The 26666-nt window shown below is 41.8% G+C and overlaps 2 protein-coding genes across 9 annotated transcripts in view; both read left to right on the top strand.

Annotated features, from left to right (window-relative positions):
• The window catches only part of mboat2b (membrane bound O-acyltransferase domain containing 2b), a 58832-nt gene extending 55342 nt beyond the window's left edge, over positions 1-3490 (top strand). For all 4 annotated transcript variants that reach the window (XM_029677257.2, XM_029677259.2, XM_029677260.2 and 1 more), the window contains one exon: positions 1846-3490. In XM_029677257.2, the coding sequence (XP_029533117.1) occupies positions 1846-2023 (178 nt within the window). In that variant the 3' untranslated portion in view covers positions 2024-3490. The remainder of the gene's footprint in view (positions 1-1845) is intronic.
• Positions 3491-9473: 5983 nt separating this feature from the next.
• The window catches only part of kidins220b (kinase D-interacting substrate 220b), a 41058-nt gene continuing 23865 nt past the window's right edge, over positions 9474-26666 (top strand). For 3 of the 5 annotated variants that reach the window (XM_029677262.2, XM_029677265.2, XM_065026464.1), the window contains exons 1-19: positions 9475-9646; positions 13247-13411; positions 13704-13802; positions 14008-14106; positions 17510-17608; positions 18262-18363; positions 18499-18597; positions 19317-19514; positions 19622-19720; positions 21159-21257; positions 21362-21460; positions 21633-21810; positions 22057-22221; positions 24113-24292; positions 24648-24813; positions 25090-25241; positions 25590-25693; positions 25821-26006; positions 26127-26267. In XM_029677262.2, the coding sequence (XP_029533122.1) occupies positions 13280-13411; positions 13704-13802; positions 14008-14106; positions 17510-17608; positions 18262-18363; positions 18499-18597; positions 19317-19514; positions 19622-19720; positions 21159-21257; positions 21362-21460; positions 21633-21810; positions 22057-22221; positions 24113-24292; positions 24648-24813; positions 25090-25241; positions 25590-25693; positions 25821-26006; positions 26127-26267 (2397 nt within the window). In that variant the 5' untranslated portion in view covers positions 9475-9646; positions 13247-13279. Of the gene's footprint in view, positions 9647-12708; positions 12726-13246; positions 13412-13703; positions 13803-14007; positions 14107-17509; positions 17609-18261; positions 18364-18498; positions 18598-19316; positions 19515-19621; positions 19721-21158; positions 21258-21361; positions 21461-21632; positions 21811-22056; positions 22222-24112; positions 24293-24647; positions 24814-25089; positions 25242-25589; positions 25694-25820; positions 26007-26126; positions 26268-26666 lie in introns of those variants that run through there. The other 2 variants (XM_029677264.2, XM_065026463.1) reach the window with 2 other exon arrangements.

The raw sequence follows: 26666 nt of genomic DNA on the forward strand, positions 1-26666 counted from the left end.
ATTGTGTTTTTATCTAAAACTCTGACCAACAGTCTAATTTATCGCTGAAATGTAGAGGACCATTAGTCCTTCTGACAGACATACACTGAACAAAAATATAAATGCAACATGTAAAGTGTTGGTCCCATGTTCCATGAGCTGAAATAAAAGATCCCAGAAATGTTCCATATGCACAAGAACCTTATTTCTCTAAAATGTTGTGCTCAAATTTGTTTACATCCCTGTTAGTTAGCATTTCTCCTTTGCCAACATAATCCATCCACCTGAAAGGTGTGGCATATCAAGAAGCTGATTAAACCGCATGATCATTACACATTTGCACCCTGTGCTGGAGACAATAAAAGCCTAATCTAAAATGTGCGGTTTTGTCACACAACACAATGCCACAGATGTCTCAAATTTTGAGGGAGCGTGCAATTTGCACGCTGACTGCAGGAATGTCCACTAGAGCTGTTGTTCATTTCTCGACCATAAGCCGCCTCCAACATAGTTTTAGATAATTTGCCAGTACGTCCAACCGGCCTCACAACCGCAGACCAAATGTAACCACGACAGCCCAGGACCTCCACATTTGGCTTCTTCACCTGCAGGATCGTCTGAGACCAGCCACCCGGACAGATGATTAAACTGTGGGTTTGTACAACCAAAGAATTTCTGTTCAAAATTTCAAAAACTGCCTCAAGAAGCTCATCTACGTGATTGTCGTCCTCACCAGGGTCTTGACCTGACTGCAGTTCGGCATCGTAATCGATTTCAGTGGGAAAATGCTCACTTTCGATGACCACTGGCACCCTGGGGGAAGTGTGCTCTTCATTGATGAATCGCTGTATCAACTGTACCGGGCAGATGTCAGACAGCGTGTATGGCGTCGTGTTGGCGAGCGGTTTGCTGATGTCGACGTTGTGAACAGAGTGCCCCATGGCGGCGGTTGGGTTATGATATGGGCAGGCATAACCTACAGACAACAAACACAATTGCATTTTATCTATGGCAATTTCAATGCAGAGATACTGTGACGAGATCCTGAGGCCCGTTGTCGTGGCATTCATCCGCCGCCATCACTTCATGTTTCCGCATGATAATGCACGGCCCCATGTCGCAAGGATCTGTACACAATTCCTGGAAGTTGAAAATGTTCCAGTTTTTCCATGGCTCGCATTGTCACCAGACATGTCACCCATTGAGCATGTTTGGGATGTTCTGGATTGACGTGTATGACAGCGTGTTCCAGTTCCCACTAATCTCCAGCAACTTCGCACAGCCATTGAAGAGGAGTGGGACAATGTTCCACAGGCCACAATCAACAGCCTGATCAACTTTATGCGAAGGAGATGTGTTGCGCTGCATGAGGCAAATGGTGGTCGCACCAGATACTAACTGGTTTTCTGATCCACGCCCCTACCTTTTTAAAAAAGTATCTATGATCAACCGATGCATATCTGTATTCCCAGTCATGTGAAATGCATAGATTATGGCCTAATGAATGCATTTCAATTGACTGATTTCCTTTTAAGAACTAACTTAGTGAAATATTAGAAATTGTTGCATTTTATATTTTTATTCAGTGAATTTATAATACGAATAGCGCTAGCAAGCTCTAGAGAGATTAGATGTTTGATCTCTGAGAATAGTCAAAGACATTAAACACATTTGATGTTGACAATAATTATCCTTACACAGTAGCTTTTTTTCCCCCTTTCTGAGAAGTTGAATGAACTTGTTGTGATAGTTGATGTGAACTTTCGGTGTCCAACACCAAGAGAAATTCCTTGCAATATTTGTTATAAGTTGTCAAATTCTGATTCTTATATTGATCCCTAAATCATCCCACCTCTCCCCTCCCAGGTCCTGGTACTTCAGCGTCCACATCGGCTGTGTTCTCCTGGCCGTAGCCCTGCCAGTCAAGCCCCGACACCTGCGCCTGAAAGAGCAGCAGAAAGGCCTGCATCTGGCCCCCATCCTCTCCCACCTGGACTCCACCTCCACAGACAGCAACTGCAACCAGAAGACCAAGGCCACATGAAGCAGAACCAGACCAGCTAACGGTGGACACACAGAGAGACTAGCACCGAGGACTGCAGGGGACTGTCCAACACTGTATTAAATCCACTTATAAAGAGAGAGAGCGAGGTGGATAGAGGAGTAGATTCTAACAAACAAACTCTGACAAACCTGACCAACCTGCCTCTGTTTGTCTCTGTTTTGGAGTGGGATGATGATTCTCATTCAGTCACATGGCACTGAGACTGAGCAGCAACCACACCATGGAGGGAAGGATGTATGGCTTTGGGATATGTCCAAAATGGCACTATATTCCCTATTTAGTGCACTTCAAAGGGAATAGGGTGCCATTTGGGATGCATCTCTACTGTATTATGATGATTTGTGTCTGGGGTGGAGTGGGATGGATGGGTCCCGGTGATGAAATGCCAGTATTGTACTATTACTGTATTATGGGAGTATGCAGACTTGCCTTATACCCTTTGTCTCTTTCTCCACAATCTTTTTTTTAAGCTTTTGTGTATCCTTCTCACATTGGATATTGTCTGGGCTGTGTTTCTCACTTGAGGTGAACAGGTTTTAGTATCAGGTGGGCGAGATTGAAGTGTTCTCTCAGTTAACGGTGACAAATTGGTGTTTTAGTCCTGGTGAAAAGCAAATGTAAGTTAACTTCTCTATGATACAGGAAGTTAGAAGAATTAAAGAGAAGGAAAACAAGATGGCAGTGTTCTCAATGTCTTTTTACATGATATGATTCATAGTCTCAACATGGAATGTGTACAAATTGCACCCCTTTCCCTACATACAGCAGTACAGTTATTTTGACCAAAGCCCTAAGGGCCCTGGTCAAAAGTAATGCACTATTTAGGGATATGGTGACATCCAAGGACCTACTCCAGACTGTTTGCTTTTACTGAGTGATGTTATGGACTGACTTCAATGCCACTGCTGTTTTATTCAGTTAAGTCATTGTATGCTTTTTACATAACGGCACCAAGAGTAGTTACTAACTCCTACTTATTCATGATTTATGTGTGTCAGTAGTGTGAGAGGCAAGATGGTGTAGTATTTCCATGTGTAGAGGTCAATGTTTTGTCATTTCATGTACTTGTTATTTATGTGATTCCAATGGACTTGTGGTATGTTCGACAAAGGTGAAAAGGTGGTGTTAAGGTAAGAAAATCAACCTGACATACTGTTAAGTTGGAGGTGAAAGGGACAACATTACAGTATTTATGAACACTCCTCTTCTTCAGACAGTTCTGATTCTATTTTCATTACAGGGGGAAGTGAAAACTAAACCTACTTCTTCTTGAGTCTATTGTGAGTTAACTATGGTAATTGTGAGAAACCTTTGCTTGGGGCCCTGGTGAAAGGAGAATGGTGCGCTCATCCTAACCCCTCAGCCAACCGCGCTACTTGTTCATGTGGATGATGTGGATGGTTTGTTTTTGTATATGATGTGATTAAAAGATTGATCTTTTCGCAACTTGACATAGTAAGTGTGATATGCAAAAGGCTAATGAATAACTGTGGTGTAATTGTTCTTATTACAGTGTTATTACACAGGAGAACCTTGTCCTAAGGCTCAATTGCTACCGTATAAGTTTGACAGAGAGAGAGCTGGCTGGTGGACAAGATTACTGAGCAGGGCATGATTGAAAAAAAAAATACTTAAAGATCCCCAATTTACAACCTCCAAGGCTTAATTTACAAGTCAAAGACATTGTATTTCTCTTGGGAAACCTTTTTTGTTTACTCCCTGACAGCACTGTTTGATTGGCTAGAGTATTACCTCCACATAGGCCACTGTAGGTGGGTCTATTTAAGGCACAGTATTAGTTCTACTGCTAGCAGGTAAACCAGTCAGAGCTCAGAAATGTAGGCCTGTAGCTTTTCACAGGCACCTGCCTCTGTGTCAGTAACCACGTTTCCATCCAGTTTTTACGAAAGTAAAGTCATACCCTATAAAAATCACGACAGCTGTGATGGAAACAGGAAGTTATGGTGCAATTTTAGAAATGCAGACAGATCATTTGTTCGTTCGACATGGTGGGATCTTTTTGTGTCTCAAATTAATTATGCGAGAAATGGCGGTGGAAACACCTTTATGCGCAAATATTGATATAATAACCATCATATCGAAGTGAACTTGGAGTCACATGATGATATGGTGTGTGGTCCTCCCACTACGATTTCAGATATCACGCAGTTTATCAGGCTACTGATGAAATAAATTATGATGATGAATTTCACGGTGATCTTAATGATAATTTCCAATACATATCGAGGGTCTTATTCTGATTCCATGATGATCGATTCTTAACTACCGTTTGACAAATACACATATTTTCGCTTTTATCCATAATATCATGTAGACGAGCCTACCCGCACAGCATACCCACACTGTATCTGCGAGTTTGGGTTAGAGCGCACGTGTCAAAACCAGAGTAGGCACATTTGTTATTTAACACAACAGTTTTTGTGATACAAATAGTGGAAAAGTTTACAATGTGATGGAAACATACTGAACTTTAGATTTTACAATTACATTTTGGGTGCAATGCTTCATTGCGCTCTGGTTTTAATCTGCAACAAAAAAATGAAAAAATGCGCATAATAAACGGTTTATTACGAAAATCCAGAGAACCTATCAATACAAAAGTAATTCCCTCATTATGTAGATATCACAATTGATTTATCGCATGATCATGACATAAAAAAGTTGTTTTCTGGAGATAAAGATACATTGTGGAAAATTGATTGACAGTATGGCTGAGTCGGCAGAGGCTAAGGTGGATCAGCGTTACTTTTTATTGATTGCTACACTAAGGGGTGGTACATTTTATGTTAACATCATGCTTTCATTTGTGTTTGGAGCTCATTATCAGTTTATAAATTAGAATGGAAGCAAGCTAAACGTCCATTAACTTGAGCTAAGAGGTCCTGGGGCATTTAAACCCTGAATGATGCCTGACAGGCTGTCTCCTAGGCTGTGTGCCACCCCCAAGACCACAGCCAATCGCATGCAAGCAACAACGTAGCTAATTTGGCTAGTCTTGCGAGCGAGCTAGCTAGCTTGTTATCTCTGCTGGTTATTATCTTGCATAACTGTTATGTATACACTGAGTGCACAAAACATTAGGAACACCTTCCTATTATTGAGTTGCACCCCGTTTTGTTCCTAATGTTTTGTACACAGTGTAATTGGGACACTTCATGATTTATGGATAATAGCATATTTACATTTACAGAGTGGGGGAGATCCATTCCTAACAGGCTGATTAGATTTAATTTCAGCCTTGGAGCTTGAGGTTGATAAATCAGGATTCTGCCTTGAAGGCAGTTTCATAGGTAAGCTCCTTGCAGGCAGATTAGCAGTCAGTCAGGGCATTATGTAAGTCGTGGCCAAAGGTTTTGAGAATGACACAAATATACATTTCCACTAAGTTTGCTGCTTCAGTATCTTTAGATATTTTTTTACTATGGAATACTGAAGTATAATTACAAGCATTTCATAAGCGTCAAAGGCTTTTATTGACAATTACATGAAGTTGATGCAAAGAGTCAAAATTTCCAGTGTTGACCCTTCTTTTTCAAGACCTCTGCAATCAGCGCTGACATGCTGTCAATTCACTTTTGGGCCACATCCTGACTGATAGCAGCCCATCTTGCATATTCAATGCTTGAAGTTTGTCAGAATATGTGGGTTTTTGTTTGTCCACCTGCCTCTTGAGGATTGACCACAAATTCTCAATGGGATTAAGGTCTGGGGAGTTTCCTGGCCATGGACCCAAAATATCGATGCTTTGTTCCCCGAGTAACTTAGTTATCACTTTTGCCTTATGGCAAGGTGCTACATCATGCTGGAAAAGGCATTGTTCATCATCAAACTGTCCCTTGATGGTTGGGAGAAGTTGCTCTCGGAGGATGTGTTGGTACCATTCTTTATTCATGGATGTGTTAGGCAAAATTGTGAGTGAGCCCACTCCCTTGGCTGAGAAGCAACCCCACACATGAATGCTCTCAGGATGCTTTACTGTTGGCATGACACAGGACTGATGGTAGCTCTCACCTTGTCTTCTCCGGACAAGCTTTTTTCCTGATGCCCCAAACAATCGGAAAGGGGATTCATCAGAGAAAATTACTTTACCCCAGTCCTCAGCAGTCCAATCCCTGTATCTTTTGCAGAATATCAGTCTGTCCCTGATGTTTTCCTGGAGAGAAGTGGCTTCTTTGCTGTGCTTCTTGACACCGGCCATCCTCCAAAAGTCTTCACCTCACTGTGCGTGCAGATGCACTCACACCTGCCTGCTGCCATTCCTGAGCAAGCTCTGTACTGGTGGTGCCCCAATCCCGCAGCTGAATCAACTTTAGAAGACGGTCCTGGCGCTTGCTGGACTTTCTTGGGCACCCTGAAGCCTTCTTCACAACAATTGAACTGCACTCCTTGAAGTTCTTGATGATCAGATAAATGGTTGATTTAGGTGAAATCTTACTGGCAGCAATATCCTTGCCTGTGAAGCCCTTTTTGTGCAAAGCAATGATGACGGCACATGTTTCCTTGCAGGTAACCATGGTTGACAGAGGAAGAACAATGATTCCAAGCAACACCCTCCTTTTGAAGCTTCCAGTCTGTTATTCGAACTGAATCAGCATGACAGAGTGATCTCCAGCCTTGTCCTCATCAACACACACCTGTGTTAACGAGAGAATCACTGACATGATGTCAGCTGGTCCTTTTGTGGCATGGCTGAAATGCAGTTGAAATATTTTGGCGGGATTCAGTTCATTTGCACGGCAAAGAGGGGCTTTGCAATTAATTGCAATTCATCTGATCACTCTTCATAACATTCTGGAGTATATGCAAATTGCCATCATACAAACTGAGGTAGCAAACTTCGTGAAAATTAATATTTGTGTCATTCTCAATACTTTTGGCCAATACTGTATATGATCAAGAGTGGGTGTGCTTTATTCCTGGCAGGCTGATCAGATTCAATGGCAGCCTAAGAGGCTGACAAGTCAGGATGCTGCCTTGTAGGCTGTCTGTAAGAAGCTTTACCTATGAAAGAGCCTGCCAGGAATAAAGCTCACCCCCTGGATCAGATATGTATCTGCCTATAAAGCACTTTGACAGGTAATCTGCCTGCAAGGAGCCTTACCTATGAAACAGCCTACAGGGAAGCATTCTGATTTATCAGCCTCTAGGGTGTTCACCAATAAAATTATAAATTAATTCAAGGTTTATACAAATATGTCCATTCAATAGAGAATTCTGTCAGAAAAACAATAGTCAAACCCCATGTCTCTCCCATATGGTGCAAATGTTACAGACAATTTAGTCTGAGAATTTAGCATGTTTAGAGTGAACGGAATGTCATCATAGGCATGATCAAAAGTGGTTACTGGTCAATAGAACTCTGACATGCTGCTCTGCAGCAGAACGGCTCTAACTTTGAAAGTTAACTGACAAGCTAACTAGTGGTTGCAGGTTCGTGAGTGAAAACATGGTCATTTTCTAAATTAAATCTGCTGAATACAAAACTAAATAAGGATAAAATATATATTTATTTACTAAGCTAAGAGACAATACCCACCCTCCGCGAAGACAATCTGTTTCTGTTTTCATTGTGTATTTCTGAGTCTTTCCCTTTAAATCACCATAGAAACAGCCCCTCTCAACAGAGATGAATCGCCAATATAGGCAATGAATATAGCCACTATAGGCCATCACTAGCACCTTAGAGGCTGCTGCCCTATATACATAGACTTGAAATCACAGGCCACTTTAATAATGTTTACATATTTTGCACTACTCATCTCATATGAATATACTGTATTCTATTCTACTGTATTTTAGTCTATGCTGCTCCGACATTATTTTACATTTCTGTGTATTGATGTTAAATTGTTAGACATTACTTGTTAGATATTACTGCACTGTTGGAGCTAGAATCACAAGCATTTCGCTACACCCGCAAAAACATCTGCTTAACATGTGTATGCACCAATAAAATTTGATTTGAAAGCCTAGGATCTGGAGGTGAAAATGGCGAAGATATCAAGTTGATTTTGATTAGTCCAACCAGTGAAAACACCTCCAAATAGTACAACTTCACAACGGCAAATATGGAAGAGCCACAACCAAGTGGCGCTGTCTAAACTAAGAACGGGCACATCAAGTTAACGTTCTTATTTAATCGACACTGTCAAGTACATTAAGGTTATAATATTGTAGAGAACAATCTAATGATTCATTCTATGTCATTTATAAAGACATAAGGCAAAGAAAACTATGTTTTGACATTCATTTCGTAGCACACTCTTGAATTTTTCTATTGTACAGCAGTGAGTGAATGCCCAACAGCCCCTGAGGCTGAAATATAATCTGATCAGCCTGTCTGGAATGGAGCTCACCCACCGTAAATGTAAATATTACCCACAAAACATGGTGTCTCTTAAAATTATACACATATAAGTTATGTAAACTAACAACCAGCATACATAACAAGCTAGCTAACAAGACTATCTAGCTAACTAGCTAGCACACAAGAGTAGACAAATTAGCTGCGATTGGCTGTGGTTTTGGGTGCTGCACACGGCCTTGGAGACAGAGCTGCCTGTCAGGCATGTTCAGGGCTTAATGCCCCACGAGCACATTGCGATAATTGCAAACACAGGGATCCTTGATGAGGTGGTTATCGTGCAACTGAACAAGTGCTACTTTTGATTATCTCGTGATCTCGACAAAACATTTTGTTATCATGATCACGAGAAAATTGTGATATTTTGTTATGTAGTGATCATGAGAAAAATAAATTGTGATCTCGACATAACAAGGGACATGTAATTTTTTATTCATATGCCCTCTCTTCACTTCCATAGATTCTAGAATATTTGCATGAAAATCTTGTCGCCAATTGGATGGAAACCTAGTCATAGTCAGTGTAGGTCATCAGAAGCTATTGAATATTTCTGCCAGGTGAATAAACCTATACACTGCCTTCAGATACCATTGAGTAATGCTGCTATCTAGCCGATACCTAGGCTAGCTGCGACCCAGGCTATAGCAGCATAACATCTCAGCACATGTCCTTTACTCTCCTCATAAAATGTTGGACTTTGACCCAACATAAAATAATAACCATTAATTAGTCAGCCAGGTAAAATGTGTTATTTTCCTCACAACACAACTGCAGCTCCTTCGTAAATTAGGGTCGAGAGTGAATGTGATACCAAACAAGGGAATTTATGAGAGCAATAACCTGAAATGTGTAACACATCCACAACACACACAAAAAGCTTTGACATAATATTAAATATTTCCTAGTCAGTTAATAAAATATTATCATTTTTGAAGTTGCAGTTTTAGTAAATGGCTAATTCAGCTTGTACAGTATCGACCCCGCATCTTTCCAACATTTTCTTCTCAGAGCTCCCATACGTCACAGTTTTGTAGGCGGGGAGGATGAGTTGACGAACAGTGAGGAAACCACCCTTACGTGCTATTTTTCTGGTCCACTAAAATGGCTGTTGTCGAGGATGGGGAATAAATAGCCCGTGAGCCTTTACACGCATATAAATCGAGGATTGAGACGACAACACCGAAGTGTGGAACAGTTATAGACGTTTTACTCCAGAGGTATGTGACTGAGAATCGCCATTTCTCACGTACGAACATCAAAATGCGTCCTCCTTTGATCGATGCCGTTTAATTGACAGCTCGAGCAGTTCAGAATGTTCTCTTGTTTGAGATCTGGCCGTTTAGCAAATGTCATATTCGCTGTCAGACAAATGTTATCAACTAATTACGGTCATTGACATTTATTAAAAATACAGCAATCAATAATGGTCGCAGTCAGGAACGAAAAGCTATTTATTTTATTTTAGAAGATGTTAGCGCGAGAGCGCGCTAAGCTACCATTCGATGGTTTAGGTAGCTAACGTTAACATTCGATAGGGATAAATAGATCGTTTCGAGATACACTCGATCTAAATGTTGTTGGAAATTGAAATTAGCTAGCCCCTATTGGTCGAACGAGTCATTTTTGATACATCCTGATGATGATGAGTTTAGTAGCCGGATGCATCGTATCAATACAACAAGTGGTGTCGCACATAAACAATGCATAATTTATGTAAATCTCTCATTTCCAAACCTTGCATTATTATTTTAAGTTATTTTGAGGCACTTTCCAAGCATATGTAATTTCTCTATGATTACTCTGCAGTACTTTTGCTTTCGGGACAGAGAAGCACAAAACATAAATAGATACAGCATACAGAAACACTGAAGTAGGTTAAACGTTCAAGATTCGTATTGATAGACTAGCCTGGCTGCGTTCACATCAGCCAATTCTGATCTTTTTTCGACTATTTGGTCTTTTGACCAATCACATCAGATCTTTTCACATCAGCTCTTTTTTGTGAGCTGAATTGATTAATCAAAAGACCAATACATTAAAAAATATATATCAGAATTGTGCTGCCAGTTTAAAAGCAGTCATATTCCTTCTATATTCTCCAGAGGTCTCATTTAGAGCACTAATCAATGTAAATTAAAATAATTTCACCTGTATTTTAAACCATTTCACCTGTATTTTATATTGAAAGTCAAGTGTTTTTTTTCCCATCATAGAGGGATCAGGGGTATGCAACTATATTTCTACTTCACATAACATGCAACACATTCGGAAGAAAATAGCTTCATTTTTATCAGATGACAACATAAATGCAACGCAATTTGGCTATCGGCCACAACTAAATTTGTTTACAGTAAAAAAGCAAGGTCTTTTTTTTACCATAGAAAGAAAATAGGCAGCTACATTTCCTAATGCTTTTAAGTTAATCATCCATTTTACCAGAAAAAATGTAGGCTAAACTGAGAAAAGGAGTGAGAGAGAAGTGCAGCAAAGATATTTCTTATGCATTTAATAATTTTCTTTGCTTGAAAACACACAATTCTGCTTTTAACACAACCCCTGATCCTCTGCATACCACAGATACTGTACAATGTCCAATTAGGGCTATAGTGTAACGATGTGTGCTGAGAGTCGGGAAGCAAGTTCAGGGAGTGCGTGTTTTAATAAATAAACGCAACATAATACAAGACAAACACTAACAGCACACAGACATAATACAGAAACAATAACGCCTGAGGAAGGAACCAAAGGGAGTGACATATATAGGGAAGGTAATCAGGGAGGTGATGGAGTCCAGGTGAGTCTGAAGACACGCAGGTGCGCGTAACGAGCAGCCTTGTGACCTAGAGTCCGGAGAGGGAGCACACGTGACAAATAGGCTATTCGTTGTATACCACAGATAGACAGGAAGGTCTTAACGGTTCAAACCATCCTCACAACTAGGCCTACATCATAGTATTGACGTTACCAACTGATTAAGTAATAAGGGCTTTATAAAATACATTTGATTGATTGATATTATACTCCCTAGGTCAGTGGTACCACTGGCCTATATTGGGCCTGTTTTCTCCACTGTGCTATGTCCTCTGAGCATGTGCCAGAGAGGCTGAGTGGTATCTCATTCTCATACATAATTCAATATCAGCAGCCACAGCCAGGGAGAATAGCCTAGTCAATAGGTTTAGCCAGGACCGCTGTATGTGGAGACAAAAGTTAGAGCGAAACGAGAGTAGCCAAAAATAACCCACATAGAGAACAGTAGGCCTGTTATTCCCATAGGTAAGATTGCACGGTTGTAACAGTGTAATAATTGCGCCTTGTCTTCTGTCTGTGTGCGACAGCCGACAGGTTAATGGTATTGGCAGCAATGCAGCACACAGTGATGTGTTTTGATGTTTTGCTGGCTGCCTTGCCTCCATTTTCTATTCTTTGTGGCTGCTTTCAGCTGTTGTGTTACTGTTGCTGCAACAGGCCCTGGGTGTTGTGTGGTGGAATGCTGGAGGGTGTTTGTGTGTGAGAGTGCAGGAGGGCTTGTGCTGTGCTCTCTCTGTGGTGATGGAAGGAATGCTTTCTTTACTGGCTGTCAGCCTGCCAGCACTGCCAGGCTGGTTAATCTAGACATTGTTTCATGTCATACAGAATGGGTTCATTTTTGAGCCTTGATTAAGTGCGCCCTGCCATGCATTTTAAGGTTACATTGTACACTGTAGGCTTGGCTGGATGAATTGTAAGCTAAATTGTCTGTATTTGTCTGTATTGTGTCGGATAGGTATATAGTTAGTGTAATAAAACTGACCAGTTTTATGGAGAGAGTACATTATGGATAGCGCTGGCACAATTACCGAATAACCGTGTAACGACGGTTATGGATGAAGACCATCATGAAAATCATGTGAACATGCACTGTTTGGTTTTCATTTATATATTTTGGGGTTGTAATATTTTCTATGCCATTGGTGTGTTACCCGTGAATTTCTAGTATGACTTAGGCTACTGTATATTTTTTTTCTATGCCCAAAACAAATGGATAATAACATTGTAATAACACTTTAGCCCAGGACTAATAACGGCACATGCTTTGAGAACTAAAAAACTAAATTTAGACTAACTACCATTTTGTGTGCCGGTAAAATAGGAAGAAGACTGTATGCATTTCCAAGCAGAGGCTATTCTCTGAGTGAGAAAATACATTAATGGCAGATGATGATAGCAGCCAGGAGAACTTGAATAAACCAAGCAAACATCTCTTTCAACTCTTCCTGCTGTGACTGCCTGGGTGAAAATCCTGTCACCAAAGTAGTGAGTGATGGGTCTTGAGTCTCTGAGTGTGATATTGCTTGCATCTGCCAGGAGTGAGTCGACCCACTGGCTGCCTGCCAGGGTCAGATAACTAGGCTATGTGCTCTGTTATATCTCCATCTCACATGGTCACCACCCACCATAGAATTAGAATGGAGCTCCCCATGGTTAGCGGTTCCAAGCACATTCTATTAATTATATTTCTATGGTCACTGTTTCACACTGCTTTTTATATAAAAAATATAGATATAGTCTAGCCTTTTTATAAATGAAAGGTAGCCTATAACAAGTGAGGGGAAAAGCATGTATGTTGCTGTTATTGGTGCTAAGCTATATATTGTGTTTATTACGTTTTTGTTAGCTTCCCATGACTACTATCCTGTCTTTCTTCCACAGAATTAGAATGAGTAGAACGGGGGTTCCCATTGGAGTCAATTATGCCATAATGGGTGGTTTGGCAGCCATTTTGAGAGTACGCATTGAAGTGAAGCGGTCTATTTCTATGATCTCTCACCATGCAGGTGCACTGGGGTTGAGGAGAAGTAGCTGCAGCCATGGACACCACCACCTCCATCAAGATGACCACTCTGGCCATCCAGAACCTCTTCAGCTACGTGGAGGAGGAGAACCTGGCAGCACTCAAGGCCCACCTGGACAAGTTCAAGGAGGTGGACGGCAGGAGTGACGTGAGTATCCTCATACTATCTAATAGGCCTACAGGTCTACTAATATAGCTATAGTTATTATATATAGGCTGTGTTCTAACTGGCACCCTATCACCTTGTAGTGTGCTACTTTTGACCAGAGTTCTATGGGTCCTACTCAAAAGTAGTGCCCTATATACAGAATAGGGTTCCATTTGGGAAACACAGTCTAATAAATTTGTTCTAATGAAGATGAGGTCTATTACTGTATAAAGAGAGATCATTCATTGTGTTAGGTCTTTCTAATTGCTTGCCTTTGCCCCCTCCCTAACAGAATGGGCAGACACCCCTGATGCTGGCTTCAGAGCAGGGCAGTATTGAGATAGTACAGGAGCTCATCAGGAGAGGAGCCAATGTTAACCTGGACGATGTGGTGAGTAGGAGAGCTCAATGGATAAACACACACACACGTTCATTTCAAGGCCGACATGAATACATTCAGTTCAGTATGACAGTCATTGGGAATGTGCCAATCACTGTGAACTTTGCCTGAGGTCTCCATCGTAACGGTAGTCATGGTCGTCTCCCTGTTTCCATGGTGACCGGTAGGATGTGATGTGGTATTCTCCTTTCCTCAGGACTGCTGGTCTGCTCTGATCTGTGCTGCTAAGGAGGGCCATGTAGATGTGGTGAAGGAGCTGCTAGAAAGCAGTGCTTACATGGAACACAGAGACATGGTGAGACACTCAGTCAGTTCAACAGGCCACAATCAGTAATAACTGTAATGTGTTGGTGATTGTATAAACTTGATTTGTATGCTTGTTCAGTCCACTTCAGTTAGTACTTTCAATAAAAACAGAGTTTTTAGTCTTTGTTTCCATTGAACATGCCATAGAAATAAAGGCCTTTTAATTAATTATATGAAGAGTGCCTTGGTCCTCCTATCTTTTTGATAACCAATTTACCCCTGTTACCAAAGAGCACCTTCTGTCTACCAAAATCCACTATTGTGTACCAGAGGTGGACCGATTCTGATTTTTCAACGCCGATACAGATTATTGGAGGACCAAAAAAAGCAGAATCCAATTAATTGGCCAATTAATATTTTTTAAATTTTATAAAAAAAAAAATATATATATATATATATATATATATATATATATTTATATATATATATAATATTTTAAATAAATGTGTATATATATATTTGTAATAATGACAATTACAACAATACTGAATGAACACTTTTATTTTAACTTAATATAATGCATAAATAAAATCAAATAATGAAACATGTTCAATTTGGTTTAAATAATGCAAAAAATAGTGTTGGAGAAGAAAGTAAAAGTGCAATATGTGCCATGTAAAAAAGCTAACATTTACGTTCCTTGCTCAGAACATGAGAACATATGAAAGCTGGTGGTTCCTTTTAACATGAGTCTTCAATATTCCCAGTTAAGAAGTTTTAGGTTGTAGTTATTATAGGACTATTTCTCTCTATACCATTTGTATTTCATATACCTTTGACTATTGGATGTTGTTATAGGCACTATAGTATTGCCAGCCTAATCTCGGGAGTTGATAGGCTTGAAGTCATAAACAGTGCTGGGCTTCAAGCATTGCGAAGAGCTGCTGGCAAACGCAGGAAAGTGCTGTTTGAATGAATGCTTACGAACCTGCTGCTGCCTACCACCGCTCAGTCAGACTGCTCTATCAAATATCAAATCATAAACTTAATTATAATAAAACTATCATACAAAAATACGAGCCTTAGGTCATTAATATGGTCAAATCTGAAATCTATCATTTCGAAAACAAAACGTTTATTATTTCAGTGAAATACGGAACCGTTCCCTTTTATTGAACGGGTGGCAACCCTAAGTCTAAATATTGCTGTTACATTGCACAACATTCAATGTTATGTCATAATTATGTAAAATTCTGGCAAATTAATTACGGTCTTTGTTAGGAAGAAATGGTCTTCACACAGTTCGCAACGAGCCAGGCGGCCCAAACTGCTGCATATACCCTGACTCTGCTTGCACTGAACGCAAGAGAAGTGACACAATTTCCCTAGTTAATATTGCCTGCTAACATGAACTTTTTTAACTACAGTTAAAGTCGGAAGTTTACATACACTTAAGTTGGAGTCATTAAAACTCATTTTTCAACCCCTCCATACATTTCTTGTCGGTTAGGAAATCTACTTTGTGCATGACACAAGTAATTTTTCCAACAATTGTTAATTCACTGTATCACAATTCCAGTGGGTCAGAAGTTTACATACACTAAATTGACTGTTCCTTTAAACAGCTTGGAAAATTCCAGAAAATGATGTCATGGCTTTAGAAGCTCCTGATAGGCTAAATGACGTCATTTGAATCAATTGGATGTGTACCCGTGGATGAATTTCAAGGCCGACCTGAATTTCAAGACCTCTTTGCTTGACATCATGGGAAAATCAAAATAAATCAGCCAAGGCCAGCCAGGAATTGTAGACCTCCACAAGTCTGGTTCATCCTTGGGAGCAATTTCCAAACGCCTGAAGGTACCACGTCCATCTGTACAAACAATAGTACGCAAGTATAAACACCATGGGACCACGCAGCCGTCATACTGCTCAGGAAGGAGATGCGTTCTGTCTCCTAGAGATGAACGTACTATGGTGCGAAAAGTGCAAATCAATCCCAGAACAACAGCAAAGGACCTTGTGAAGATGCTGGAGGAAAAAGGTACAAAAGTATCTATATATGAAGTGCACCCGTCCTATATCGACATAACCTGAAAGGCTGCTCAGCAAGGAAGAAGCCACTGCTCCAAAACCGCCATAAAAAGCCAGACTACGGTTTGCAACTGCATGTGGGTACAAAGTTTGTACTTTTTGGAGAAATGTCCTCTGGTCTGATGAAACAAAAATAGAACTGTTTGGCCATAATGACCATCAATATGTTTGGAGGAATAAGGGGGAGGCTTGCAAGCTGAAGATCACCATCCCAACCGTGAAGCACGGCGGTGGCAGCACCATGTTGTGGGGGTGCTTTGCTGCAGGAGGGACTGGTGCACTTCATAAAATAGATGGCATCATGAGGGGGGGAAATTATGTGGATATATTGAAGCAACATCTCAAGTCATCAGTCAGGAAGTTAAAGCTTGGTTGCGAATGGGTCTTCCAAATGGACAATGACCCCAAGCATACTTCCAAAGTTGTGGCAAAATGGCTTAAGGACAACCAAGTCAAGTTATTGGAGTGGCCATCACAAAGCCCTGACCTCATTCCTATAGAACATTTGTGGGCAGAACTGAAAATGTGTGTGCGGGCAAGGAGGCCTTACATACCTGACTCAGTTACACCAGCTCTGTCCAAAATTCATGGGCCAAAATTCACCCAACTTATTGTGGGAAGCTTGTGGAAGGCTACCCAAAACGTTTGACCCAAGTTAAACAATTTAAAGGCAATGCTACCAAATACTAATTGAGTGTATGTAAACTTCTGACCCACTGGGAATGTGATGAAAGAAATAATAGCTGAAATAAATCATTCTCTCTACTATTATTCTGACATGTCACGTTCTTATGGTTAGGTACATTGGTGCAACGATTGTGTTTTTATCGCGAATGTGATTTTGTTAAATCATCACCCGTTTGGTGAAGTAGGCTATGATTCGATGATAAATTAACAGGCAATCTAATTGATTATGTGCAATGCAGGACCAGCTAGTTAAACTAGTAATATTGTCAACCATGTGTAGTTTGATTGTTTTTTATAAGTTTAATGCTAGCTAGCAACTTACCTTGGCTCCTTGCTGCACTCGCGTAACAGGTGGTCAGCCTGCCTCGCAGTCTCCTCGTGGATTGCAGTGTAATCGGCGTCAAAAAACGCTGATTACCGATTGTTTTGAAAACTTGAAATCGGCCTTAATTAATCGGCCCTAATTAATCGGTCGGCCTCTGTTGTGTACCTTAGCAGCACTTCCCTACCTTCTTTTTTCTACAAAAACACATAACTATTAAATTAACATGCTTTCCAATGTACAGGCTAGGTTTGTAATGTTTTGTGTGCAAAAGCCCTAAAGGTACTGTAATGTGTGCAGGAGAATGTTTTTGTACAGCAATTGAGGTTGTGTGTTTGGTGTTCTGTAGGGAGGCTGGACGGCCCTGATGTGGACTGCCTACAAGGGCCGCGTGGAGGTAACCAAGGTTCTCCTTGACCACGGAGCCAACCCCAACACTACTGGACAGGTGAGCAGTCATCATGACCCGTCTCAGACATTTGACATTTTAGTCATTTAGCAGATGATCTTCTCCAGAGCAACCTACTGTTAGTGGTCCCGTTTGGCTCAGTTGGTAGAACATGGCACTTGCAACGCCAGGGTTGTGGGTTTGATAAACACGGGGGACCTGTATGAAAATGTATGCACTCACTACTGTATAAGACGCTCTGGATAAGAGCGTCTGCAAAAAATGACTAAAATGTCAAATGCATTCAACTTAAGATAACTAGGTGAGACAATCACAGTCGTAGTAACTACATTTTCCCTCAATAATGAATATAAAACATACCAAATAAAACAACAGAAACCAAAGGCACCAGAGGTGGTGGGGCCCAGGAGGCACGCGTCCATCTTGTTACCCATAACTTCCAACGTATCAGACTCCATTACCCCCATGCTCCTGGAAACAACCACACCTCTGGACTGCATTCCCTCCTGTGGGCGGCCTTTAATTCATGGCTATTCCCCAAGTATTATACACATATTTATGGGTGAAGAGGGATACACTATTCCCCATGTATTATACATAGGGTAATACATCCAAAAGTAGTGCACTGTGTAGGGAGTAGGGTGCCATTTGGGACTCACTAAGTCTCTTTTTCGCGCTCTCTCTGCCATCAGCAATACAGTGTGTACCCCATCATCTGGGCAGCAGGCAGAGGTCATGCTGAGATCGTGCAGGTCCTGCTGGAAAATGGAGCCAAGGTCAACTGCTCTGACAAGGTGAGACAACAGATTGGGCAGCATGGCTGGGCAATGCCAACCTTTGGGTTAGTGGTGGCCCAGTTTGGCCAGAAATAGTGACCTGTGCCAGTATTGATAACTGTGTGTGTGTGTGTGTGTCTTTCCCTCTCTCAGTATGGCACTACCCCTCTGATCTGGGCAGCCAGGAAGGGCCATTTTGACTGTGTGATGCACCTGCTGGAGAACGGAGCCGATGTCGACCAGGAGGGGGCGGTATGTCTGCAATCTACACCAGTGGTCACCAACCTTTTTCTGAGTCAAGATCACTTTCTGAGTCAAAATGCATGCCGATCTACCGCTCTGATTTTTTAAATTAACATGACTAAAAAAACGTAAGCCTATGCAACATTAACCAATTAAAAACAGTACTGTAGCAATGAGGTTTGTGCAGTAAGCTATAGGCCCAATACATTATCGCTTCATATTGGCTTTGCTTGAATTTACCTGCCAATGCATTGAGGTTCAGGACATTTTTAAAAATTATATTTCAAAATTTGATGGAGGCTGTGTGATCACATTGGTAATAGATACATTGTTGTATTACTTGTGAGGCACAGCTGAGTGAGCACACATTTAAATAATTAGCTTTTCATTTTACTGGGCTGACGGTGCCTGCATCTGATGGTCAGTCTCAGCGGAGGGAGAGAGCAGCAGACTGAGGGTCTGTCTCTCAACATCCCTCCGGTCTACACCTCTCACTGTTTTATCATTTGCTTAAAGTCCTAGAGAACTGCTTCGTACATTAAGCGTAGTTACTCTGGATTGATTTACTATCATCGTTATCACACGGCTCTCTCTACTCCTCTCCTCATTCTATCTCTTTCCTGTCCTCCTCTGTCTCTCTTTTCTCCCTTTTGTTCTGTCCCCCCCCCCCCCTCTCTTTCCACTGTCCCTCATTCCCTCCCTCCCTCTCTCCATCCCACCCCTTGTAGAACTCGATGACAGCTCTGATTGTGGCAGTGAAGGGAGGTTTCACTGAGGTGGTGAAGGAGCTTCTGAAGAGGAACCCTAACGTGAACATGACGGAAAAGGACGGAAACACAGCGCTGATGATCGCTGCCAAGGAGGGCTACACTGAGATAGTACAGGACCTGCTGGACGCTGGCACCTACGTCAACATACCAGACAGAGTGAGCAAAGGAGCACACGCAGACACATATTTTGTATTATAGGTGCTGTATTGAGATGTGGATGTAGTGCTGTATGGTGACCTATTGTGTGTGTGTGTGTTGTACAGAGTGGAGACACGGTGCTTATCGGGGCAGTGAGAGGAGGCCATGTGGAGATAGTGAGGGCTCTGCTGCACAAATACGCTGATATCGACATCAGAGGACAGGTAATGAGTCTGACACCTAGCTACTTCAGATAAGACGCATACCGCGCATCGAAAATTGCACCCTGTATCCTATATCAGAGGTTCTTCAACTTTTTCAGCCTGGAACCCAAATGAGAAATTCTGTGTTTTTCGGGGACCCAAGCTTATGAAAACATGCAACTATACGTACATATTGGTACATTATATTGCTCTTATGCCTAAACCAAATGCAATGTAGACAGAAACAAATAATAATAAAATACCCATATAAATAGCTATTCATGTTTATTCTTCCCATTTAAAAACTCTCTTCTATATCTGTCTCGGTTGGAACTGTCGCTGTTAAAATACAAGAAAGCATTATCATTCTGAACCGGAATAAACTGATTGATCACATCACACAGATGTATAACAGAACACACACACACAGGCTGAGTTTCTGATAGTGCAACCCTAAGTAACAGTACAGATGAAAAATAGTCTGGCCTACTGTTCATCTTACTGTATAGGTACTGTTACTTAGGGTTGCACTATCAGTATCTAGCTATCTTGCTTTGGCTAAAGTTGACTTTAGCTAGCTGGCTATTAGCTGTGTACAAGGGGATTGTTTGAAAGAGAAACTCACATCGACTACTGTCAGAGATAATACTCCCTTATTTCTGCTTGTCATCCATCACCTGTTATAAAATGACAACAATGCTTTGCTAACTGACTTACTCTTCCACCGTCCAAGCACTGTTTCCTGAAGTATTCTGCCCTGTTCTGAAAGAACTCCCTGATTTAACTTCATGCTGTGGATGTTTGGTCAGGGTGTGTCATTTAATTAGTTCATTTTGAGAGACTCATTTACGAAGCACTTCCCCGCACAAAACACATTGTGGGCGCTCTTCGTTATTTCTCAAAATGTGTGTGAAACCAAGAGAGAGAACTCATCGCTGTATTTGCGCTTCGTGACGATTGCGCTCAGTCAGAACTTGTGGCTAGCTTGAGTCCATTCAATGGCGAGTGGGAATGACAAGTCAGTGGCTGACAGCGCATCATCTAGTGCTGAACGACAACGCTGCATCGTGTGGGTCGCAGACTGATCTTCAAGAAATCTGCCCAAAAAAGATCCGGCAAACCACGAAGCATACGCACTCTCCCTCCCACTCGCGCTGCTGCCAAACTGACCAGAGACACAGCTGCTAAGCAGAGAGTGCACTGAACAGATTGCGCAGTTGCACTTGGCCAAATCAATTCCAGTAATTGACACGTCGCAACCCAAACCCATACTTAAATAAAGGCTGCCCTATATAGTGGACTACTGTTGACCAGGGCCCATAGGGAATCTGGTCAACAGTAGTGCACTATTTAGGGGATGGTATGCCATTTGAGATGGAGACACAGTACTACATTATAGAAGAAGGTACATACAATTCACCTCAACTGCCTTACAACAATACATTTTGACCTCTTGTAGGATAACAAGACAGCCTTGTACTGGGCCGTGGAGAAAGGCAACGCCACCATGGTGAGAGATATCCTTCAGTGCAACCCCGACACGGAGACCTGCACCAAGGTAAGAGGCAACCATATTTCACTATGTGACAACCCAGACACATACACAGCCACCTACTGTAGTCACTGTTCTCCAAACCATAATCATGTGTTTTTTTGTCTCAGGATTCAGAGAGCCCTCTGATCAAGGCCATTAAGATGAGGAATATTGACATAGTGGAGCTTCTGCTGGACAAAGGAGCCAAGGTGTCAGCTGTGGATAAGGTACAAGATATTTAGCCATTTAACCTTTATTAAACCTAGCTTCCGAACGACCTGTACAATAATCTATTGCCGTCCATATGTAATGTATAATAAACCATATACATGGCACACAGAATGTCAAAAAGACACAAGTTATGTAGATAGAAGTCTGATCCTACCTGTCTCCCACTAGAGAGGCGACACCCCTCTCCACATCGCCATACGTGGCCGGAGCCGCAGGCTGGCGGAGCTCCTCCTCCGTAACCCGAAAGATGGCCGCCTGCTGTACCGGCCCAACAAGGCCGGCGAGACGCCCTACAACATCGACTGCAGCCACCAGAAGAGCATCCTCACCCAGATCTTTGGAGCCCGTGAGTATCCTTTCTCTCCGGAAGCTCGGTCAGTGACTTTCGGCGGTGGAAATCTAGTAGAACACCATAAAGGACGTTACCTGTGTGATGGAGTCGCTAAGACTGGGAGTCACATTTTAGCCACTGTTCTCTGACCATATTACCTAATATAAATATTGTAGACTTGTAACCAAATAAACGGTAAATAATGTAGATATTGTAGAGCTGTAAGTAACCTCATTCCCGTCTGTCTGTGTCCCCTCCAAGGCCACCTGTCCCCTACTGAGTCTGACGGAGACATGCTGGGTTATGACCTGTACAGCAGTGCCCTGGCAGACATCCTCAGTGAGCCCACCATGCAGCCACCCATCTGTGTGGGCTTGTACGCCCAGTGGGGCAGTGGCAAGTCCTTCCTGCTCAAGAAACTGGAAGGTAAGGAACTAAAACAGAATTAAGAGTATAATTATTATTTTTTACCCCCTTTTTCTCCCCAATTTCGTGTTATCCAATTGTTAGTAGTTACTGTCTTGTCTCATTGCTGCAACTCCCGTACGGACTCGGGAGAGGCGAAGGCCGAGAGCCATGCGTCCTTCGAAACAAAACCCTACCGCACTGCTTCTTAACACAGCGCGCATCCAGCCCCGAAGCCAGCCGCACCAATGTGTCGGAGGAAACACCGTACACGTAGCGACCTGGTCAGCGTGCACTGCGCCCGGCCCGCCACAGGAGTTGCTAGTGCACGATGAGACAAGGATATCCCTGCCGGCCAAACACTCCCTAACCCGGACGACGCTGGGCCAATTGTGTGCCGCCCCATGGGCTTCCTGGACGCGGCCAGCTGCGACAGAGCCTGGGCTCGAACCCAGAGTCTCTGGTGGCACCCGGGAGGCCCCTTAAGAGTATTATTTATACCAGGGATTCTCAAAGTGGGGTCTGCGGCCAGATCTCAAAATATAAATATATGTCAATTTTTTTGGTGTGTCATTTTGGAGTTACTTTTATTGTAAACAAGAATGGAATATTTTTCTAAATACTTCTACATTAATGTGGATGCTACCATGATTATGGATAATCCTGAATGAATCATGAATATTGATGAGTGAGAAATATCATACCTCCAAAAAATGCTAATCTCCCCTGTAATGGTGAGAGGTTAGCATGTTTTGGGGGATCATATTTGTGCTTTTGTAACTTTTCGTAATCATGGTAGCATCCACGTTAATATAGAAGTGTTTAGACACATATTGTATTTTTATTTACAATAAAAGTGACTCCAAAATGACACAATACATTTATTTACCATTCATTTCTATTGGGCTCAAAATAATCTGAAAAACAACCAAAACAAACAGCAATACCATTCAACAAGTTTGTAGAGTCACAAACTTGATGTAATCATTGCGTGCTCGGAATATTGGACCAAATACTAAACTTTTCACTACTTCAATTCACATATAAGTGAATTTGTCCCAGTACTTTGGGTCCCCTAAAATAGGATGGACTATGTATAAAAAGTGCTGTAATTTATAATCGGTTCACATAAATAAAAAAAAATGAATTAAATCTGACAGTCTGCACTTTAACTTCCTAGTCATTGTATCATAAAAAAAGTCATTTGTATCATTTTCATATACTTTTTGTATCATTTCCCAAAAATGTGTCACTGTCCCAATACTTTTGGAGCTCACTGTATCTCTTTCTATAAGGCAGTTTGCTTGCCATTGCTCAACTCACTTCTATAGAGGAGTCTGAGCGTTTATGATACTGCTCAAAATAATGATATGTTAAAGGAGTAGTTCACTATTTTACAACTTGATGTTAGATGGTTCCTCACCCTGAAAGTAATTTATGGGCCAAGAGAAACTGGTAATCCAGGGTGAAAGTTTCTTTAAACAGCCACTACCACTTTAGCCATCACAAGCTAACAATCAATGGAAGTGATGCATGTGAGCATTTAGAAAATATATATATATATCACCTGAAATCAACTGCATATTTGGTTTGATGTTACCTAAATGTGATTTGGCCATAAAAAAAACAATAGATGCTCACATCACTTCCATTGATTGTTAGCTTGTGATGGCTAAAGTTAGCTGAAGTTTGTAGTGGCTGTTGGATTAACTTTTCTCCTGATTACTTTCAGGGTGAGGAACCATCTAACATTAAGTTGTAAAATAGTGAACTACTCCTTTAACAATATGTTATACATGTTAATAATAAGATGGCTGTTAATATTAACAAATAAAATATAAAAATAAAATATTAACTTATTCTCGCCTGATCTTACTCCTCATTCAACCCCTCCTTTTCTTCCCCTCTCCAGATGAGATGAAGACGTTTGCTGGCCAGCAGGTAGAGCCGTTGTTCCAGTTTTCCTGGATGGTGTTGTTCCTGTCCCTGCTGCTGTGTGGTTCTGTAGCTCTGGTCCTGGGCTTCACCGTCGACCCTAAGCTGGCCATTGCAGTCTCCCTGAGCCTGCTGGCCCTGGTCTATGTCTTCTTCGGTGAGACCATCACTTTGTCCTCCATTTTGTATGTAGTCCAGTAGTATTAAGTTATTTTCAAGTGCCACACTAGAGGGCAGTATTATACCAGTAACAATAATGTAGTGACCTCTGGTAACAATGCAGTTAGCGATATCAAGGATATTCGAAAAAGGATTCATACTTTTTACTGGACTTAATGCTTGAATAAACAGTATATTAACACACAGCCTATGCACTATACTGACTGGCTTTTCCAAACCCCTTTAATGACACAGGAACAGTTTTTTTAAACTCTGGCTGTCTTCATTTGGCCTGTAGTGGTGGTGGCTGTTAATGATCCAGTTAGGAGATAACCGTTTCCCTCGCTCTGTAGTGGTGGTGTACTTCGGCAGTCGTCGTGAGGGGGAGAACTGGAACTGGGTATGGGTGATCAGTACCCGTCTGGCACGACACATTGGCTACCTGGAGCTGCTGCTCAAACTGATGTTCGTCAACCCCCCTGACCTGCCCGAACAGACCACCCGCGCACTTCCCGTCAGGTATAACACACCCCTCCTCACCCACCCAAAATCACTATCAAATCCCTCTTAGCAAAGCCAGAAATCTAAACTTCAATCACATGCCGTATTTATCACATCAGTCCTGGATGTAATCACTTCATTATATGCCTTGATTTGTCAATTATTTCCATATTATTTATGTAGCGCTCATGGAGACTTTATGAATTCCATATAAAGTCGTTCTAAGTTGTAGTTTGTGTGTGACCAATGATTTAATGTGTCCACTCCTCTCCCTCTACTGTTGTATCCCTGCAGGTTCCTGTTCACAGACTACAACCGTCTGTCCAGTGTGGGCGGAGAGACCAGCCTGGCAGAGATGATAGCCACCCTGTCTGATGCCTGTGAGAGAGAGTTTGGTTTCATGGCCAGCCGCCTTTTCAGGGTCTTCAAGACGGAGGAATCACATGGTAAGGACCAGAGGAGGACAGACTAGTCAATTCAGTTTACTTTATTGAATCCCCTTGGGCAAATGTGTTCTACTGTTGGCACTACTTTGAGTCACTATCAGTCACTACATTCGTTAATACACAGTTTTCAGTAGGAACTAACAACAAAGGCTTGCAAACGTCCAACAGACAATACGAATGAATGTTCTTATTGAACAAGCTTAGTTAGTAGCCTACTTCCTGTTTCAAAATATTTGTATGCCCACTGAATACTTTATACCTACTGTTTTCTATGCTTTCATGATAAATTGATCATAGGCAGCAAAAATCCGCATTTATGTTCTGATTGTCATTCAAAATGTATTATAGGGAAGAAGAAGTGGAAGAAGACATGCTGCGTTCCCTCCTTCGTCATCTTCGTCTTCATCCTGGGCTGCCTGATCACCGGCATGGCCCTCCTCGCCATCTTCAAGGTTTAACTTTATTAGTCTAGCTTATTGGCCTTTTAGCATTATTGCAGGTTCTGAAATCGATGTGATTAAAAAGTCTGAATTTCTTCACCAATGTTGAATGAATAAGACAATTTCAAAATGCATAAAGGTGGACGTTGCCAACCAGACAGTGAACGCCGTGCTGATCGCCATGGCCAGCGTGGTGGGCCTGGCGCTGGTGCTCAACTGCCGGACCTGGTGGCAGGTGGCCGACTCGGTGCTAAACTCTCAGAGGAAGAGGCTGCACAGTGCCGCCAACAAGATGCACAAGCTCAAGAGCGAGGGCTTCATGAAGGTAGGGTGCACTGCAAACAGCCACACATGCATCCACACGCAAAAACAAACATACACAGATACCTGCTACCTGTCTCAACATATCTTTATATCTCGCTGTACCTCTCTCCTCCATCCTCAGGTGTTGAAGAATGAGGTGGAGCTGATGGCGAGGATGGCTAAAACCATCGATGGCTTCACTCAGAACCAGACACGTCTGGCTGTCATCATAGACGGCCTGGACTCCTGTGAACAGGACAAAGTACTGCAGATGCTGGATACGGTAAGACTCACACACACACATAGTCACAGGGTGATAGGGTATACCGTATCACTCTGAGCACTTAACTTTTTTGAACATCTCACCCTTGTGCAACCTTTTGAGTTTTTTCCAAAAACAATCTGTCCCAAGAGAGCAAACAACACATCAGTCATAAATATTCCAGAAGCTGTCAGTAATACAATTGTCTTTAATCTGATCAATTTATTAGAGGAGCAAGGCCATCTGAACTCGCTGCTTCTTGTTTACTAATGAAATCTTTAATTTGGGGAAATAATGGGTCTTCTATGTAAGATGTCTTTGTAACGGAATAACAAACATCATTCATATGTTTAGAGTAATTCATCTAGACATTTGATAGCGGTCACAACATGTCATATTTCAATGTCTTTTGTTCATTGG

Source organism: Oncorhynchus nerka, linkage group LG13 (genome assembly GCF_034236695.1).
Source record: "Oncorhynchus nerka isolate Pitt River linkage group LG13, Oner_Uvic_2.0, whole genome shotgun sequence".
Classification (NCBI taxonomy): Eukaryota; Metazoa; Chordata; class Actinopteri; order Salmoniformes; family Salmonidae; genus Oncorhynchus; species Oncorhynchus nerka.